The following is a 21,328-nucleotide window of genomic DNA, read 5'->3' as shown; positions in this document are numbered from 1 at the left end:
TTTCTGGGGGGGGGGGGTAAACCCCTAGAACCTTTTTCTTTGTCATCCTTTAATGCTTATTTTTACAGAAGTGCATTGAAATTTTACTGAAAACATCCATCCAATAAATCTAAAATTGCATCTCTGCAGAAAGTACTCAATCTTATTACTGCTACTATAATTGTACTATTGCTCTTCCAGTGACTTCATGCTAAGAATACTCCCGGCGTTATAGTTTCTATTATGAATTTTTTTACTTTGACTACTATGACCCCGACTACTTCCGAGCTTCCTTTAACCGCTATCTCTAGCACAACTGCTCATGCCACGACTAAAACTACTAATCGTAACACAACCATTCTGAGCACAATCACATTTTTGTCATGACTGCTACAACGTTTCTACTATTAAATACCAGTATTTACTGGGATTAATAAAAATTATTCGCCAACACTATGAGTATATACAAATTATACTGAGTAAGAATCAAACTAATAAAATGCAGTAATAGGCAAATTTTATATGTAAGTAAAATTTAAATGCAAAAAATATATATAAAATGTAATAAAAAAGGGGCGAACTTCAAATTGAAACTGGCGAAAACTAGAACCGAATTATATGTCACACTTAAAGCAAACAGAAATGTATATATAAATAATGAAATGACCACTAAAATGAACAAAATTTTATGCAGAGATTTGAGTTGCTGCCGTCCTCTAATCCCCTTTCTCCCTAAGGTTAGATTGGTATCTGTGCTTTTGCTGAGGAATAAAAAAAAACAATAATATAAAAATGCTGTTAAAACTCCCAGGATTTCTTTTATATTAGTATATATGTAGCAATCAGTTTATTACTACTAGTCCAATATGCAAACTAATTTTCCATGTTTTCTTCATTTTAAATACATTTATTTCAAATGCACAGAAAACATTAATTTTACAATCTATTTAGTTTTCAGTAAACCAAAAATGACAATCTCGGCTTTTTTTTGGGTTTAAGTGGGAAAGGGGCATCATGACCATTATTTTGCGGTCTGAAACCTTGTTGACCTTTTATTGTTCTACTTTGCTCGATAGATTTTTTTTGGGAGGGGGGAGGGCAAAAATCTAATTTGAATATTCGATTTAGTTTTCTAATTTGAAATTTGCATATATAGAGATTTTTTTTTTTTAACTTACCTTCAGGTAATTCTCTTAATGGAGGCTTGTTACAACTAAGTCATTCTTAAATTCTACTTATGGGATTTTGCGTCCTTCCCTTTGAAGAATAAAATCTAATCTTTGAAGAAAAATAATATTCTACAACGGATAAATGAAGGGGGGAATAATAAATTTAAAATCTTAAGGGTGGTAAAATTGGCGAATAATATGTTACCAGTCCGTTTTAATTGTGGGACTCTTCCGTCAATGTGAAGAATTTAAAATCTTAAGGGTAGTAAAATTGGCCAATAATATGTTATTAGTCCGTCAATTGTGGGACCCTTCCGTCAGTGTGAAAAATCTCTAACTGTATGACGGCTAATGCTTAGTCGTTTAACTTGTCAGGTTAATTATAAAAAAAAAATGAATTTTCAAACGCTTAATCATTTGTTTATCTAACGATAAAACTAGTCAGGATTTGGAAATTAAAACAGCTTGAAGATTGTTGTTACTATTTTTTGATATCTATAAGCCGTTCATAATTGTGCGCACATATATAATTAACATACAGACGTAACTGTTTTAAGTAAAAATGGACGCGAGAGGTTTCTCCAGGCCCATACCTCCGAAGTGGCAATATTTGCCACATTATTTCCAATGTTATATGCATAATTTTGCTTTTTTTTTATCGAAATTACATTTTTTTCGAAATATACTGAGGTACACGTAACTGCTGTTGAGTGCCTTTGGGATTTTCTGTCTACGCACGACGGTTCTTGTATATTTATTTGTTTGTATATAATTTGGAACTTATTCTAGCTCCTATCACAACTTGTCTTGGGGGATTTCTGAGCATGTTGATTTTAAATCTGAGGCTAATGCTACAATATTGTAGTCCAAGGCTTATGGGATTTCGAGTTAACCAATTACAAATATATGGTTGAAATTGTGATTTGAGTATCTTAAACATAATTTTACAAATGTGTTGCAATTTCTACCACAATTTGTGTCACATTTTAAATCTGAGGCTAATATCCGAATATGGAAATCCGAGGAGTTTTGGTTATTTGAAGTAACTAATTACAAACACGTGGTTGAAATCTAAAATTAAATGCCTAAACCAAACATATTCCAATTTCTACTACAATTTGTATGCGCATTTTTTATTACAGTTTGTTTCAGATTTGTGTCACCCTAATCTTTTTTCAATTTACACAATTTATTTTTGCTTTTAGTTTCAGTTGTGCTTATCTCCGTCCTGTCTGCCATTGGTATATGCGAAAGATGTAAAGTAGAGAGTGGTGGCGTTTATTTCCTACTAAGTCATGTTCTTGGCTCCAGGATTGGCGGTGCTGTTGGGCTTCTTTATTGCTTCGGACAGGTAGGTTATAAGGGCTCACAGGGGACTACGTTAAATAGCAAAAATAGCGACGAAGACCACACTGTCTTTCCGTATCAAACAATCACAATTTAGAAACAATAAGGAAATTGTCTCAAGACAGTGGAAATCAATTCAGTGATTTGGCCCTTTGTCCAAGGACCGTCTTCAGCACAACACCAAAATACAGACACACACACACACACACACACACACACACACACACACACACACACACACACACACACACACACACACACACACACACACACACACACACACACACACACACACACATATATATATATATATATATATATATATATATATATATATATATATATATATATGTATTATATATATATATATATATATATATATATATATATATATATATATATATATATATATATATATATATATATATATATATATATATATATATATATATATATATATATATATATATATATATATATATATATATATATATATATATATAAACTTACATTAAAATGCGAACATTAAAACTAGAAATGTTCTAAAAAAAAAACTTTTTTAACAATCCTTACGTATAATCCTAATCGTATATTCAAAAACACTCACTGGCAAATACCTGAAATAAACAGCATTGAACATTAAATATTTGTCAAGATAATATTATTAAAATACCTAATAAAATAAGGAACAAATGATTTGCAATATCTCTCGGTACTAGAAGCTGGGTGAGTCATCAACTGTGACAATTATTTTTTATTTATCAAAGCTTAGTGACTAGTCCTTTAGTAGGGTGTCTCTTGCTCGGGTATTAGACCACGATTAGCTGGGGAATTCAAACAATTTAGTCCAAATCGATATGTCAACTCATGTGTACGACTATCAAGTGAATTCAAGTTGAGTTGTTTTAGTGCATCATCATATGTTGAGTAGTTCTATCCAAGTATAATTTTTACAGCTCTTTTTTATATCATTTCAAGTCTATCTGATTGATCTTTCGTCAAACCCGGATGCCAAGCTGGACACGCATACTCAAGAGAAGGTATAACATAGCTGCAATATACGGATTTTAAAACCTCAGTTGGCATACCAAATCTCTTCAGGTTGGAAAACGAATGTAAAAGTGAGGCGTCTTTTGTAGTCAGATAGTCAACGTGCGAGTTCCATCTTAAATCTTCATCCAAAAGTACTCCAAGCATTTTAAGTTTTCTTTATTGGCTGTAGGGAAATAGAAGAGTGGCTGTTAATCTTTAAGAAGGAAAAAAGTCATATAAAAGCTCTTAGTTTCTAGTTCTAGTTTCATAGTTCACTGACCGCCAGTTTTACCTTCCCTAATTCAGCTTTTATGTCATTAAAAATTCTCGTCAAGTGAGACTCTTCGGTAGTCTGAGGGCTTAGTTGCAGTGTTAAAACAGTGGAATCATGAGCAAGCTTAAAACGCTCTCGAACTGTTGATAAAATACGATTAAAACAATTAGACAAGAAAGTGGGCCTAATTTTATGACGAACGCAAAAAATATCTAAAAATCTAGATGGCTCATGATAAGGGAGTTGGACACACTGAGATCTTTTAAAAAGAAAACTAGCAAGCATACGTACAACAAGTAGAAGGGCACCCATAACCTTAACTTCTTCTACTACTTCATTATGGACAAGACTATCAAAAGCCTTTACTATATCAGGAATATTGCATCAACCCAAAGCCCATTTTTTTCTAAGTGTTTAAGAATGATATCCAACAAAGAAACCAAATAATGAACAATACCATACTAGCGTCTAAATCCAAATTGTTGGGAATCTATGTTATCTTTTATGTCCTCAAATAGACAATCAAAAATAAAGCTTTCAAATACTTTTGAAAGAGCCGGTGTTTTCGAAATCCGTAGTATCCTAAGATACTATATACTACTAATATATAAATACTATATATAGATACTAAGATACTAAGTAGTATCCGTAGATATACTACATATCCATAGTATCCTAAGATACTATATACTGCTAATATATAGATACTATATATAGATACTAAGATACTAAGTAGTATCCGTAGATATACTGCATATCCGTAGTATCCTAAGATACTATATACAACTAATATGTAGATACTAAGATACTACTAAGATACTAAGTAGTATCCGTAGATATACTACATATCCGTAGTATCTTAAGATACTATATACTACTAATATATAGATACTAAGATACTAAGTAGTATCCGTAGATATACTACATACCCGTAGTATCCTAAGGAGCCTTACATTCTGGGATTGGGGTAATATAAGTCTGTTTAAAAATACTAGGAAAAACACCATCAATAAAACACTGGTTAAAAATTGGCATTAAAGGAGTAGATAGAAGATTAGCACACTCAATAATCAATTTGATTGGTATCTCACTTGGGTAGCTAGATTTACGAGGATCAAGTGCCTTCAACTTCTTAACAACTGAACTAATATCTAGGATAAGGATATTTGAAACTGAGTCATTAGGTGGTAATACTGTTAGTCGCGGATGGATTTTGCAAATTGATGCAAAACATTCATTAATCTCTTTGGGTTGCAGAGGTTTACCATCATTATCGCTAATTCAACTTTTTTTGCCGATAATATTTTGAACTTTATGATGGAACTTCCTTGGATTGATATATTTTGCTTTTTATTTTTGAACCATATAGCTTACGTGAACATCTTATTTTATACTCAATTGTGTTTCTTAATCTTTTGAAATCTTCCTCAGGTCCAGCAATTCATTCCTCAATTTTATCAGATCCTGAATATCTCGAGTAATCCATGGTTTTTCATTAGGTTTCACATATTTTTTGGGGGAAAAATTTCATAGTATTTTTTGAACCGTTCCCTACAAAATAAACATGCCATTTTGTCACAATCAGACAATGAGAGGATATCACGCTAGTCACGATTTTTGAGCCATTTCCTGTAGAAATTTACTAGCTCAGGCGTGTAGGGCCTGTATACCGCACTATTTTTTGTCTATTCGGGATAAAATGATTAGGTACCAAAGCAACACACTGGTGGTCACCCATGCCTAGTGGGGGTGATGTAACTGCGGTATTGTAATATCCCGTACAGTTGCTTAAGATGAGATCTAATGTAACATACGGTTACCTCTTGTTGGCACATTAACAATCTGCTTAAGTGACAGTGAATTGCTTATCACTTAGGGATCCAAGTCATTCAAGTCGCCATCAATTATGATACCAGCATTAGGATACAAGGATCGTGTATTGTCAGTGCAATTCAATAAGTAATTCACAAGGTCTTTACGATAAGGGCCATGGAGCGGATAGTAAACAACACATTTCTGTGCTACTTTTTTAGGTAGCCTCTTAGGCCTGTACCACAACCATCTATTTTTTATAGATGATCGACAAATAATACCAACACCGCCACCATGTGCTACCTTTCATCGGGTGCCATTCTTGGTTTAAAATCCGTATCATATCCATCAAATGCAACATACTCTTCAGTCGCAAACCACGATTCAGAGATACAAGCAATATCATTAAGTTCATTTTTCGAGCATAGTTCGACCTCTTCCATTTTGTTCATAAGTGAACGGACATTTGACACTAGTATTTTTGGATGTGAATAGGGATGAATTAAGGGCTTTACACTGGGGTCTCAAATTTGCTTGCCAGCATAGTGAATCGGTTCCAAGTTGGGAAACTCAGAAAACATGGTTTGACTGGTGGGTGAATTATTGATTTCTTTAAATTCCAACTCTGTTGGTTGTTTGGTCCGGACTGATTGTCGAAAGGCTGGCTAGTGTTGGTTCTTGCCAGTTTTCCTAGGATTTCAAGAGGGGGGCTGGTATGATGGAGGAGGGATGTGCACTGGCTGACTGGCATGAGTTTCAAACTCATAAGAGGGACCGGATTTGGCAGCCTGCATAAACAGAGGTGCATTTTTTTTCGCTCCCCGTTTTTTTGACTTCGTAATTCAGTCTTAAAACGTGGCTTTCTCTTTCTGTGGAAAGTGAGAAGAACATTAGGATAACAATTCATGAAACAAAATCTATGAGCGAAATTTTACACAAAGATTTGTGCGGCAGAAGACAACATTCGTCATGGCTGCTTTGAAAAAAATCCATGTAAATTCATGCAAACCTTTAAAAAAATCCATGCAAATATGAAGAAACGTGCGATTCTCTGCCTTTCTGCAGCCTCCTTTTCTGTGAAATTTGCAAACACGTCGCTCAGGGATATGATTAGTTGTATGAGTCTCTTCATCTATATGAATGTACTGAGGATACCCTTGTTAAGTCTTTGTGACTTGGCTGGCAACAGTGCTACTGCATTGAACTGATAGATCATTACTGGGAAATTTTGATCCACTCCTATTTCAATGATTTAAGCACTTTTCATAGGTAAAAATAAATAATCGTCTTAAGGACTTCTGCAGAGGAAGAACTATGCATGCCGTGTAAGCATTGATGACAAACGTGGGGCTGTCTTTAGTCGTTCCGTCACATATGAGACAACTCAGGTCAGAACCTGGACAGTCTTTCCACTGTTATATTTTCTACAGCACCCATAAGTTTCGGTTCTACGCCAGGAGCCGCTGGTGATTTTGGAAACACGTTTTCACTCGGGAAAATAATCTTCGTTTTTAAAATTGATCATGGTTCTTCTCGTTGTTATTTGACTGTCTTACTTCAGTTTAGTTAGAATACAGTTTTTTGGAGAATGTTTTTGTGTACAAATTACACACACCAAGGTCTTCTTCAAGTCATTTGAGTACTTAGTTTTTCCACAGCTAAAAGGAGACCATTTGTTGCATTTAATACACTGCACGCCACCTGCTTTGCTGGCTATTCTTTTTGAGCAGATGCCGCAATATTCTGGATCTATAATAGATGCTGAAACTATGCACAAAGAGTTTAGTTGAGTTAAATCCTCTAAGTTAATTATATCTCTTAGTCCAAATCTCCGCAGTCAATAAATCACTAAATCCCGAGGGAATTTATAATAAGTAGCAAAAATGTTAATAGCAAGTAAATAAAATAATCCGATCGTAAATGTCTCTGGGGAAATCACACAGGTTGAACCTTACCTTATTAAATGGTTAATACCCAAAAACTAGGTTTTCACGCAACGAGCTCTCAATACTGAACTCAAAGATAGATATCTTTGTGCACATTTCAGGTTGGACCAAAATAAACTTTGGCCTTTAATTAAGATCTAATTGTCAGTAAATACAAATTAAACTGTTTCCGAAACTTTGTAGTTTCATTGAGTAGCTCTGCGCTCTCATTGGCGCTAGTAGTTTTTTCTTACTTCACTCATCTGTTTACAATGACGCTCCCATTCATTCTTGAGATTGGTTTTGGTGCCACTTCTTTCAGAAACTGTTGAAGAGATTTTTGTAGATAATTTTGTGAAATATAGAAGGTGGGGCTTACTGATATTTTCATCTTAGGGATGGGGGACCTTTATAGGGAGAACTGGGTAGTCGGTCATCAAAGACGATCTTTGGGTAATGAATGGTTTCCAGGTGTTTGATTTGTTCCTCGAGGTGGGATTAGACGCTGCTGCTCAAAATCATGGAGATAATTTTTCTTTCTTGTTGACTTTTTAGAATGAAAAAGAAGAAACAAATATCAGAATCTAAGGGAAGGTATTACTCCCCTCTCCCTCCCTGCCAAGATCAGAATAGGGCTTTGAAACATGGAGTTCCCAAGGAACAGCTGTCTCATAATGTCTTTTGAGCGTTTATTATAGTAGCTAAGTAAGCTATAAAGGTGGATAAACTCGTCGATCCACCCTATGTTATCTTTTAGCTGAAAGCTGAGATTTTTACGAGGAGTCCGACTTAAGTGAACAGCCTATGACTTTTGTTTTCGATGCAACACACAAAAAATATTTCAAAAATATTTGTATATTTCAAAAAATATACAAAAATATAATGCACAAAAAATATAACACACAAATATTTCAAAAAATATTCATACATTAAAGAATATCACATAAACAACCACACACAGAAAACCATTCAGGGCTTTTCTTTATTGAAACAAGGTCCTAAGGACTCTTAAGAACCGAAATGTCTTAAGATAGGATCTTAAGCAAAATCTAAACTTCGTGAGGGTATAAGGGTAGTAGAGGTTAACCTACCACCCATTCAACGACACTGCAGCGCCACATAGCCTCATTTCGAAGTTTCAAAATGGCCATTATACTCAATGCTGTAAAACTTCCAAAAATATTTTACACATGCATATCTTTTTGGGTTTATACACTGTCTATTCTAACGGTGTGGAAATCAAATGCACTATATCATCAGTAACTCTTAAGTAATAATTTAATTTATTTGTAATTTTCAGAGCGTTGGAGGGGCATTATGTCTAATGGGTTTTGCGGAGTCGATATCCTCGTTAATTACAGTTGAAGAATCGGCACAACCTTGGATTCAGCGTGCAATGGCAACAGCGGTTGTTTTTCTACTAGGTGGGCTCAATTTAGCTGGAGTCAAGTGGGTGATAAAGCTTCAGTTTCTTCTGCTGGCAACAATGCTTTTGGCAGCTCTAGATTTTTTCATAGGCAGCTTTATTAATGCAGCTGATACAAGTATTTATATCTTTTTCTCTTTTATTTCATCTCACATTTCTGTTTAGGCTATATATTGATAATAGGCTAAATATTAGGCTATGTTTTTATAAATAGGGATAAAACCCTGAAGATTTGGACATTTAAATGGGAACCTTGACCCGAAATATTTTCTTCATCCTTTGAGCATACTTTGTTGGGGTGTAGCGAATATAATAATTCCGCAGCTAGAGTTGTTCTCATTGGCGGTCTCAATTGCTTGTGCCAAGTAAGGGATGAAGCTTCTATTTCTTCCATTGGCAGCAAAGGTGCTGACGGGTCGAAATGTCTTTCTAACCACTTTGCCTATTATAGCTGATACACAATTTTTTTTTCTTTTGTTTTTAATATATCTTATTTTGTATACATGTCATCGTGCACTACATGACGATATGTATATCGACATATGTCATCATTTAGTATTGCTGGTCGAAATGTTATGAAAATTCTAGAACCACTGGATCGATATGATCACCCCTGGAAAAAAAACAAAAAAACAAACAAATAAACACGTGATCTTCTTCTGACAAAAAGTTCAAAATTCCATATTTGCACAGATAGGAGCGTGAAACCTCTACTGCAGGGTTATTTGATACGCTGAATCTGATGGTGTGATTTTCATTAAGATACTATACCTTTTAGGGAGTGTTTTCCCATTTTTCGAAAATAAGGCAAATTTTCTCAGGCTCGTAACTTTTGATGGGTATGACTAAACTTGATGAAAATTATATATTTAAAACCAACATAAAGATGCTATTCTTTTGATGTATCTATTGGTATCTAAGTTCCGTTTTCTAGTGGTATCTAAGTTCCGGTTACTATTGAGCTTGATAGCTGCTTACTTACAGTTCGTTATCACGAACTGTTTGCTTCCTTTCAAATGTACAGAAAATCAATTGGCAAATCATCTATTTGATTCAATGATTCGAAATATTGCTGCAAATATTCCTTGGGAGGAGGTAGGTCCACCATTATTTGAGTAGCTCACGTTTTTATACCTTGGTTATCATTTTGAATTCATTTTTTCTTTCTATTGCTGTTGATGTTATGACAAATGGTAATCATTACAAGTGCTTGAAAAGTTGCTTTTTGGAGTTTGTTTTTGAAATTACTTGGTGCAAGCAAAGAATGTTACATTATAAGTTCTCTCGTGTGTTTTTAATCAAACAGTTCTAATCAAACTGTAATAAGGAGCAACCCGGCTCAATAATAACCGAAACTCTAATTTTGATACCAATAGTTACGTCAAAAGAATTGCATTTTTACGCTGATTCTAAATATATAGGTTTCATCAAGTTTAGTTTTACCCATCAAAAGTTATGAGCCTGAGAAAATTTGCCTTATTTTGGAAAATAGGGGTAATACCCTAAAATTCAAAGAATCTTAACGGAAATTACACCATCAGATTCAACGTATCAGAGAACCCTACTGTAGAAGTTTCAAGCTTCTATCTACAAAAATTTGGAATTTTGTATTTTTCCCAGAAGACAGATCACGGATGCGTGTTTATTGTTTTTTCCCCAGGGGTGATCGCATCGACCCAGTGGTCCAAGAATGATGCGAGAGGGCTCATTCTAATGGAAATTAAAAGTTCTAGTGCCCTTTTTAAGTGACCAAAAAATTGAAGGGCACCTAGGCCCGCTCCCACGGTCATTTTTTTCTCATAGTCACTGGATCAAAATTTTGAGATAGACATTTGTTCAGCATAATCGAAAAACCTAATAATTATGTCTTTCCGGACGACTTCATCCCCCACAGTACCCGGGGGAGGGGCTGCAAGTTACAAACTTTGACCATTGTTTACATATAGTAATGATTATTGGGACGTGTACAGACGTTTTCAGGAGAACTTTTTCACGTTAAAGGGGGGTCGGGTGAGGGGTTTGTTTTAATCTAAGCTCGTTAGTTGGAAGGGATCGATAGGCTTCAGTGGTTTTGCTACGAAGAAGATTTGTTTTTTCCTTAAAAAAGTGCGAGGAGTGTTTTTTCAAGTAAGAGCAAGCGGCAATTCTAGAAGGAAGAGGGTCTGGTAGTGCGCATCTCCCCTCAAAATGTAGAAAACTATGCTTAAATGTGTTTTCTCCTGAAATGGAAGGGGCTATTCCCTTAAATCAGACCTCCCTAAAATGAATTGCAGCATTGGCCATCCAATTAAATTATGGGTTCGCTCTTGGTGAGTTTTTTTTGGTGGGTGGGGGTGGGCAGTTACCATCCTAGAATTTGGAAAATTAATTTTTGTATATTTTCGTAAGAAAATGAAAAAAACCACAAGTATGTCCCCCTTTTCCAGATTTGTAAAAATGTTTCGTTGGTATCTTTGTGAAAAAAGAAAAGAATCCTTAAAACCCTGGCTCCCCCTCCCGATGTTTTGTGGATGGGCATCCTTGAGGTTAAGGTGACTTAAGGTATCTCCTTATCTTCTGGCTGAGGTCGAGATCAGGCATCATCGTGAGAGAATATACTAAGAACTGACTCAGCACTAGTCACCTTAGCTACTGAAGATTATGAACATGATTTTTGAAAAAGGGGAAGTACCCAATGATTTTAGGAAAACCTTAATTAAACCACTGTATAAGAAAGGTGACAAGAGTGAATGTCGGAATTATCGAGGCATTAGTCTGGTCTCTGTAGGTAGCAAATTACTGAGTAATATGATACTTTTTAGACTGAGACATGCGGTAGACAAAGTTTTAAGGGAAGAACAATGCGGTTTTAGAAAAGGTAGAGGATGTGTCGACCATGTTTTCACTCTTAGGTTAATAATTGAGAAGTCCCTTCGTTGTCAAACACCTTTGGTCCTTAGTTTTATCGATTATGAGCAAGCTTTCGATTCTGTTGATAGAACAGCGTTAACAAAGGTCTTATCGTTATATGGTATACCAGAAAAATACATTAAAGTGATTTGCGCTATGTATGAGAATAATACTGCTGCGGTTAAGGTAGGAAATGAGGTTAGCAACTGGTTTTGTATTAAATCAGGAGTTAAACAGGGTTGTGTTCTATCCCCCTTTATATGGATCATTTTGATGGACTTCGTCTTAAGGAGCACAGGAAAGGCAATTGGAGACCATGGAATCAAATGGAGAGGAAGAACGCTCCTGGACTTAGATTATGCTGATGATTTAAGCATATTAGATGAAAGTGTGAGCAAAATGAATGAATTTTTAGAGGTTTTACGAGTTCAGGGTGCTAAAATAGGCTTGAAAATTAATGTTAAGAAGACTAAGTCACTAAGGTTAGGAATAAGTGAAGATGAACAGGTGACCTTAGGTAACGAAAAGATTGATCAGGTTGGGAGCTTCAGTTACCTTGGTAGTATTATTAGTAAAGATGGTGGGAGCAGTGAAGATGTTAAAAGTAGAATAGCTAAAGCTCAGGGTGTTTTTTCACAGTTAAAAAAAGTTTGGAAGAATAGAAAGATAAGCCTACAAACCAAGATTAGAATATTGGAAGCTACAGTGATGACAGTTGTCAAATATGGCTCTGAAGCATGGACACTCCGAAAAGCAGATGAAAATTTACTAGATGTTTTCCAGAGAAATTGCCTACGGATTGTTCTGGGTACCCGGCTGACTGACCGTATTTCAAACAGTAGGTTGTACGAAAAGTGTGGTTCAATCCCGCTTTCTGGGGCTATAATGAAAGAAAGGTTGAGATGGCTAGGCCACGTTCTACGGATGAAGGATGACAGATTACCGAAGATTGTCCTTTTTGGCCAACCGTCTGGGGCTACACGGAAAGCAGGTCGTCCTTGTCTGGGTTGGGAGGATGTCATAAATAAGGATTTAAAGGAAATGGGAACTTCCTGGGAGGGTGTAAAGAGGGAGGCTTTAAATAGATTAGGTTGGAGGAGGAGCGTGCGTAGCTGTGTTGGCCTCAGGCGGCTTGGTGCTGCAGTGAGTTATTAGTAGTAGTAGTAGTAGTTATTCCGCCAAAAACCAAATTGAAAAGATTTTTACGCAAAAACTGCGGATGTTAAAAAATTACCATAGATGAGTGGATGGCACATTGAACTTGCAATCCTATGTCTTTCGGGACGTGGGTTCGAGCTCTGGTGTCACCAATCAGATCCTGGCCTTGGGTGGAGTTCTGTGTCTCTGTAAGCTGAGTAGCCTGGGGCCGGAAGGCAAAAGTCCTTTGAGGCCTGAGTCTTGATCCAGCTGGGTCCACCCACCACAAATTACAAATGGGTTATCAAAATTTTTCTTCGTATAATAATTTTAGTTCGATAATTTGCCAACTTTGCATAATTGTGTCAAAACAGCTAGTACAACCCTCCCCCTCGCCAATAAGAATAGTTAGTCAAATGTACTCTAATAAAGCTTAGATAATTTTTTTTTGTTTACTTGAAGCATTTGGTTATTCCGAGTAGAATGCTTTTGCAGCGTTATCATGTTAATAATTTGATAGTTATTTTTGGCATTCAATCGTTTCATACCAGAGAACCTACAAATTGACTTAGCTTGGTTTTTAAAACCATTTATTGAGTCCAGTTCGATTTATTCATTAATATTTGGGTCATTCCAGCACATCCCTCCTCATTTGGCCAATCAGATACGTTCTTAAAATTCATAAGCTTCTTGGGTTTTGCTTTGGTTTTTATCTTTTATTTAAGTGTTTTTTTTTACATATTAAGTTCGTCAAGGACCCCATTTCAGCAGAACTTTGGGGCAAATAGAGAATAGTTTAGCCTGATATAGATCTGATACGCTAAATTTTAACTTTGTTAATGGTCCATCTTACCCTGTCACTGACAAAATTCTTTGGGTTTTACAATTAGTTTTTTTCCATTTTTCCGTCAATTTTCTAATGATTTACATTAGAAAAAAAACTTCTTTTGCACTTTTGACAAATTTCGCACTTTGAGGAAGAACTTTTGAGCAAGAAAAGAGTAGTATAGTCTGATATAGATCAGAGATACTAAACAACCCTCTACGATGAAATAGGGGGGGGGGGAGTCTTCTAATTACAGCAATCTTAACTCCGGAACCGCTCATTTCCCTCGAAATGCTAACCTATGTATGGAACTTTAGGTGGAAAGAAAACTTTGTCAAGAATTGCGGAGAAGAGGAATTTATTCCGCATTCCTTTTCCTTTTATTTCCAAATGTGGTTATTGAAAAGTTGTTAGTGTTTATAGTGTGACTGTAGTGTGTTTATAGTATGTTTATAATATATTATGGCTATTTTTTGTTTTTTTCCGCACTTTTTTTTAGCCTTTTTATTTTCGTTTTAGTTTTTTCGATTTTATTTTTATATTTCGTTTTAGTCCGTACTTCAGACGAAGTGTGGACTAAAACGAAAAGGCAACCACAGCCACATGTTCGTCGACGATTCGCTTAAAAAGCGTTTGGAGCGGGTTAAATCTAACGCGACAGCTTCAGAATGCTAAAGCAGACATTTCCTCTTTAGATTTGAAATGTGAAGCAGTATTTTGAAGTGAATTCCACTTCTAGATAGACAAAATATATAATAGCCAAAAGCAGCAGTGAACTTACTGCTTTCGCTTCTCATATTTATAGTGTGACTGTAGTGTGTTAGTGTGTTTATAGAATATTATGGCTCATTGAATAGTATATTTTGGCTCATTGAATAGTATATTATGGCTCATTGAATAAAAAAAAGAACATGTACCAACTTACTTCTTTTGCTTCTCATGGTTAACAGGTATATTATGGCTCATTGAATAGTATATAATGGCACATTGAATAGTATATTATGGCTCATTGAATAAAAAAAAGAACATGTACCAACTTACTGCTTTCGCTTCACATATTTATAGTGTGACTGTAGTGTGTTAGTGTTTATAGTATATTATGGCCTACTGAATAGTATATTATGGCTCATTGAATAGTATGCTATGGCTCATTGAATAAAAAAAAGCATGTACCAACTTAGTGCTTTCGCTTCTCATATTTATAGTGTGACTGTAGTGTGTTAGTGTTTATAGTATATTATGGCCTACTGAATAGTATATTATGGCTCATTGAATAGTATACTATGGCTCATTGAATAAAAAAAAGCATGTACCAACTTACTGCTTTCGCTTCTCATATTTATAGTGTGACTGTAGTGTGTTAGTGTGTTTATAGACTATTATGGCTCATTGAATAGTATATTTTGGCTCATTGAATAGTATATTATGGCTCATTGAATAAAAAAAAGAACATGTACCAACTTACTTCTTTTGCTTCTCATGGTTAACAGGTATATTATGGCTCATTGAATAGTATATAATGGCACATTGAATAGTATATTATGGCTCATTGAATAAAAAAAAGAACATGTACCAACTTACTGCTTTCGCTTCACATATTTATAGTGTGACTGTAGTGTGTTAGTGTTTATAGTATATTATGGCCTACTGAATAGTATATTATGGCTCATTGAATAGTATACTATGGCTCATTGAATAAAAAAAAGCATGTACCAACTTACTGCTTTCGCTTCTCATATTTATAGTGTGACTGTAGTGTGTTAGTGTGTTTATAGAATATTATGGCTCATTGAATAGTATATTTTGGCTCATTGAATAGTATATTATGGCTCATTGAATAAAAAAAAGAACATGTACCAACTTACTTCTTTTGCTTCTCATGGTTAACAGGTATATTATGGCTCATTGAATAGTATATAATGGCACATTGAATAGTATATTATGGCTCATTGAATAAAAAAAAGAACATGTACCAACTTACTGCTTTCGCTTCACATATTTATAGTGTGACTGTAGTGTGTTAGTGTTTATAGTATATTATGGCCTACTGAATAGTACATTATGGCTCATTGAATAGTATACTATGGCTCATTGAATAAAAAAAAGCATGTACCAACTTACTGCTTTCGCTTCTCATATTTATAGTGTGACTGTAGTGTGTTAGTGTGTTTATAGAATATTATGGCTCATTGAATTGTATATTTTGGCTCATTGAATAGTATATTATGGCTCATTGGATAAAAAAAAGAACATGTACCAACTTACTTCTTTTGCTTCTCATGGTTAACAGGTATATTATGGCTCATTGAATAGTATATAATGGCACATTGAATAGTATATTATGGCTCATTGAATAAAAAAAAGAACATGTACCAACTTACTGCTTTCGCTTCTCATATTTATAGTGTGACTGTAGTGTGTTAGTGTGTTTATAGAATATTATGGCTCATTGAATAGTATATTTTGGCTCATTGAATAGTATATTATGGCTCATTGAATAAAAAAAAGAACATGTACCAACTTACTTCTTTTGCTTCTCATGGTTAACAGGTATATTATGGCTCATTGAATAGTATATAATGGCACATTGAATAGTATATTATGGCTCATTGAATAAAAAAAAGAACATGTACCAACTTACTGCTTTCGCTTCACATATTTATAGTGTGACTGTAGTGTGTTAGTGTTTATAGTATATTATGGCCTACTGAATAGTATATTATGGCTCATTGAATAGTATACTATGGCTCATTGAATAAAAAAAAGCATGTACCAACTTACTGCTTTCGCTTCTCATATTTATAGTGTGACTGTAGTGTGTTAGTGTTTATAGTGTGTTTAGAGTATATTATGGCTCACTGAATAGTATATTATGGCTCATTGAATAGTATATTATGGCTCATTGAATAAAAAAAGAATATGTACAAACTTACTGCTTTCGCTTCTCATATTTATAGTGTGACTGTAGTGTGTTAGTGTTTATACTTTGTTTATAGTATATTATGGCTCACTGAATTGTATATTATGGCTCACTGAATTGTATATTATGGCTCACTGAATAGTATATTATGGCTCATTGAATAGCATACTATGGCTCATTGAATAAAAAAACAACATGTACCAACTTACTGCTTTCACTTCTCATATTTATAGTGCGACTGTAGTGTGTTAATGTTTATAGTGTGTTTATAGTATATTATGGCTCACTGAATAGTATATTATGGCTCATTCAATAGTATATTATGGCTCATTGAATAAAAAAAGAACATGTACAAACTTACTGCTTTCGCTTCTCATATTTATAATGTGACTGTAGTGTGTTAGTGTTTATAGTGTGTTTATAGTATATTATGGCACACTGAATAGTATATTATGGCTCATTGAATAGTATATTATAGCTCATTGAATAAAAAAAGAACATGTACAAACTTACTGCTTTCGCTGCTCATATTTATAGTGTGACTGCAGTGTGTTAGTGTTTATAGTGTGTTTATAGTATATTATGGCTCACTGAATAGTATATTATGGCTCATTGAATAGTATATTATGGCTCATTGAATAAAAAAAGAACATGTACAAACTTACTGCTTTCGCTTCTCATATTTATAGTGTGACTGTTGTGTGTTAGTGTTTATAGTGTGTTTATACTATAGTATGGCTCACTGAATAGTATATTATGGCTCATTGAATAGTATCTTATGGCTCATTGAATAAAAAAAGAATGTGTACAAACTTACTGCTTTCGCTTCTCATGGCAAACAGGAACCGCATCAAGAAATTATCTTACGCTGGCTAATGGAAGTAAATTACTTTTTTCGTCCCTCAATATCTGAAGGCTTTGGTTTTATAGAGTAAATCTTCTCCTCTACTACTACTACCACTACTACTACTACTACTACTACTACTACTACTACTACTACTACTACTACTACTACTACTACTACTACTACTACTACTACTACTACTACTACTACTACTACTACTACTACTACTAATAACTCACTGCAGCTCCGAGCCGCCTGAGGCCAACACAGCTACGCACGCTCCTCCTCCAACCTAATCTATTCGAAGTCTCCCTCTTTACACCTTCCCATGAAGTTCCCACTTCCTTTAAATCTTTATTTATGACATCCTCCCACCCCAGACGAAGACGACCTGCTTTCCGTGTAGCCCCAGTTGGTTGGCCTCTAGCCAACTCTAAAGAAAAAAAAAGTCACAATATTTTAAATAATGCTTTATGTTTTACAGAATAAGCAATATGTTTTTATTAAGCAATATGCTTTACTGAAAGAATTATATTGCAAATATTTTCTTTTGTACTTATTATAACATTGAAAATAAACATAAAATTACAGTAAAATTTAATTTTGAACTGATGAGCTTTCAGCAATTACCATCATTATATAACAAATATTCGGTTTAATTTTATTAGATCATTCTAAGACTGTTCAAGACAAATATAGGTTTACTACAAGGAAGGATTTGGATACTGCCCCCTTCCCTAATTGTAAAAGTCTAAAGCCTTCTGCGTCATTGGTGCTTCACTGAAAACACATTATATTACAAATATTTTCTTTTTCAGTTATTACAGCAATGAAATTGAAAATAAAATTACAGTGAAATAAAATCTTGAACTGGTGATCTTTCAACAATTAATACCATTATATATCAAACATTTAGCTTAATTTTATTTGTACTTTCCAGGACCGTTCAAGACTCATATAGTTGTCAGTAAAGTGCCAATGACGCAGTAGGTTTAAGACTTTTACAGTGAGGGAAGGAGGCAAAACCCAAAATCTTGTTTGTAGGGATTTTTGTTCATTTCAAGCTTGATTTGCATATTCAATTAATTTTCACTCGTTTTAAGATTTATTTATTTTATATGTGTACCCATTGTATATTTCTTTATAACGATTATTTATTTAGTTTCTGTTTGTTTTGGGTTTTATTTATGCTTCAATAACAAAATATTTTTGACGATTTTAAGCTAGTCTTGGATATTCAATTTAAGCTTTACTCTTCTAAGATTTATTTATTCATTTACATTAGTAACTGCTGCATGTTTTTTTAGCTATAATTGTTTATTAAATTTCTGTTTGTTTTGGGTTTCATTTATTCTATAGTAATTTCTGGTTGTTTGAATTTGAGTTATTTTTGAGTCCTATTTCTTCTGATCTTACGTTTAATATGGCCTTTACTTTTCTTTAGAAATTTCTTTTTCGGAAAGTTTTTTTTTTAATTAATTTAGTTAAAAACTGAACCTTATCTTGATGGAACTACCTGGTGACAAGCACGACACTAGGTTAAATCCCCATCTTTACCTAGTTCAACTTCATAGAAGATTCACTTATTTGAAAGCTAAGTTTCACAAAGGGAGCCACCAAGCTCATGTTGCCTTAGAGAACCGAAATTAGAGGAAACAAATAACTCAGGGTAGAACTGTAAGGATTACCAATTTTAGGTTTTGAGCCAAAAGAAAGTTCTAACCCCCCCCCCCGCCTCTGTGTGACAAAAGCATGTTTAATAGCTAAGTAAACACATTTTTAATTTAACTTTTAGGTTTGCTTTTACCTGACATTATTAATGGTACATCCGAAAACGGAACAGTGGAAGAAATAACAAGTGGAGGTTTTGTTGGGTGGAATGGAACAGTGATGTCAATGAATGCGGGCCCCGATTTCATGGACGGTGAAACATGGTTCAGTGTCTTCGGGGTATTTTTTCCAACTGCCACCGGTGTCATGGCCGGAATAAATATGAGTGGTGACTTGAAAAATCCTTCGAAGGACATTCCAACTGGAACATTGGCAGCTCTTGGTGTTAGGTACTGACTACACATTCTTAGAGGAATGTATTAATATTTCTGATGTTTTAATTAGTCTTATAGATTACTAGCGCAATATAATAGATTCAAACTGGCCTGTCCATAATTAAAATAGGGGCTGGAAGGCAAAAACAGGCTTTCAGGGTCGAACCAAAAAAAGAAGCAAAGATGGGCGTACACAGAAAATGAAAGAAATTACCAAGAGACAGCTGGGTTTCAGGATTTTGGGTTTGGGTTGGAAGCCAGTTGGGTAGCCGTTGTGCTACGCCGCACGTGTATTTCCGGATATATAAGGGAAAATTATAGAAAATTGTGAATTATGCGAAAATTATTTTAAAATAGAAGTTTTAAAAGGGGTGGGGTGAGGGCAAAGACCCTCCCTTCTGTCCTCGTTCCTTATCTAGGTGTATAAATAATTAGAAAATTGGAAACTGGTTTCACAATATTTTCCTAAATAGTAACTCCTGAGTTTCCCAGCTCTAATAAAAGATTTCGATAGGTGTCAATATTAACTGTGTATATATAGCTCTACTAAATGTGTACGTGTAAGTAGTGCGTGTACGTGTACCTGTACGTTTACATATGTGTACGTAGCTTTACTAAATAGGGATAGATGGCATCATAGCTTAGGTAAATTTGACGCTGAGGAGGGAAATAGCAATAGTAATAGGCTGCTACGGTTTTGTATGTACAATAATCTCGATGTAACCAATACGGTATTTTGTCATTAAATGAGCAATAGGTTAACATACCTGCCAAATTATGACAACACCGCAATACTTATTGACTACTTTATTGCAAATCAGAGAAGGACCAGTGCTGGAAACCAGAGAACATAGGGTACTTTTATTGATGTTAAACGTAAAGATAAGCGTATAGTAGTATCTAGAGTTAATTTAAGGGTGAAAATTAGAAAATGTATCTATCGTCTGGATAAGTTTTGACGTTGATAGACTCCAGGACGAGAACGTTTGAGGAACTTTGCAAGAACAAATGGACGTGAAACCAAAAAACTTTGAATTTGACAATTTAGAAAATGGATGGAATAATTATAGGAGAATAGTTTATGAAGGAGTAGCAGATATTTTAGAGAGGAAAGGTAGAAATGCATTGAGGAATACTAGTGGAAATCCATTAAGCTTGGTAGAAGAGAGAAGGATTTTGTACAAGAAGTTACTAAGTGATAGATCTTACGAGAATAAGAGGACAGTGGAAAAAATCTTGAATTTGAAAGAGGACAGTTTTATTGACTGCAATTTTATGATTTCATGACACTGAGCATTTCTTAAATTTTTACTTTTTTTTGTACGTCATTAATGACTAAAATTACTTACTAGTAATGCAGACAAAATACATGACGAACATATTTAGTGAAAACATACTAAGCATGTTAAACATATTTTAAAAATAAACCTGACTAAAATTAATTATTCTTAATTCAGACCAAATGCATGACAAACATATTCAGTGAAAACACATTAAGCATATTAAACATGTTATATAAAAAAACCTGATTAATTTATTATTCTTAATGCAGAAAAAAAATGCATGACAAACATATTCAATGAAAATATATTAAGCAAATTAAATATATTAAAAAAATACCTGACTAAAATTAGTCATTCCTAATGCAGACAAAATGTATGACAAACATATTCAGTGAAAACATAATTAGCATATTAAACATA

At 34.4% G+C, this 21,328-nt stretch overlaps 1 protein-coding gene across 3 annotated transcripts in view; it reads left to right on the top strand.

The window, feature by feature from the left end:
* LOC136031640 (solute carrier family 12 member 8-like) overlaps positions 1–21,328 on the top strand; it is a 92,374-nt gene that overhangs the window by 21,191 nt on the left and 49,855 nt on the right. For all 3 annotated transcript variants that reach the window (XM_065711282.1, XM_065711283.1, XM_065711284.1), the window contains exons 4-6: positions 2,354–2,499; positions 8,839–9,082; positions 19,376–19,640. In XM_065711282.1, coding sequence (XP_065567354.1) covers positions 2,354–2,499; positions 8,839–9,082; positions 19,376–19,640 — 655 coding nt within the window. The remainder of the gene's footprint in view (positions 1–2,353; positions 2,500–8,838; positions 9,083–19,375; positions 19,641–21,328) is intronic.

Source organism: Artemia franciscana, chromosome 10, assembly GCF_032884065.1.
Source record: "Artemia franciscana chromosome 10, ASM3288406v1, whole genome shotgun sequence".
In the NCBI taxonomy this organism is placed as follows: Eukaryota; Metazoa; Arthropoda; class Branchiopoda; order Anostraca; family Artemiidae; genus Artemia; species Artemia franciscana.
This window is presented reverse-complemented; position numbering and strand designations above follow the sequence as displayed.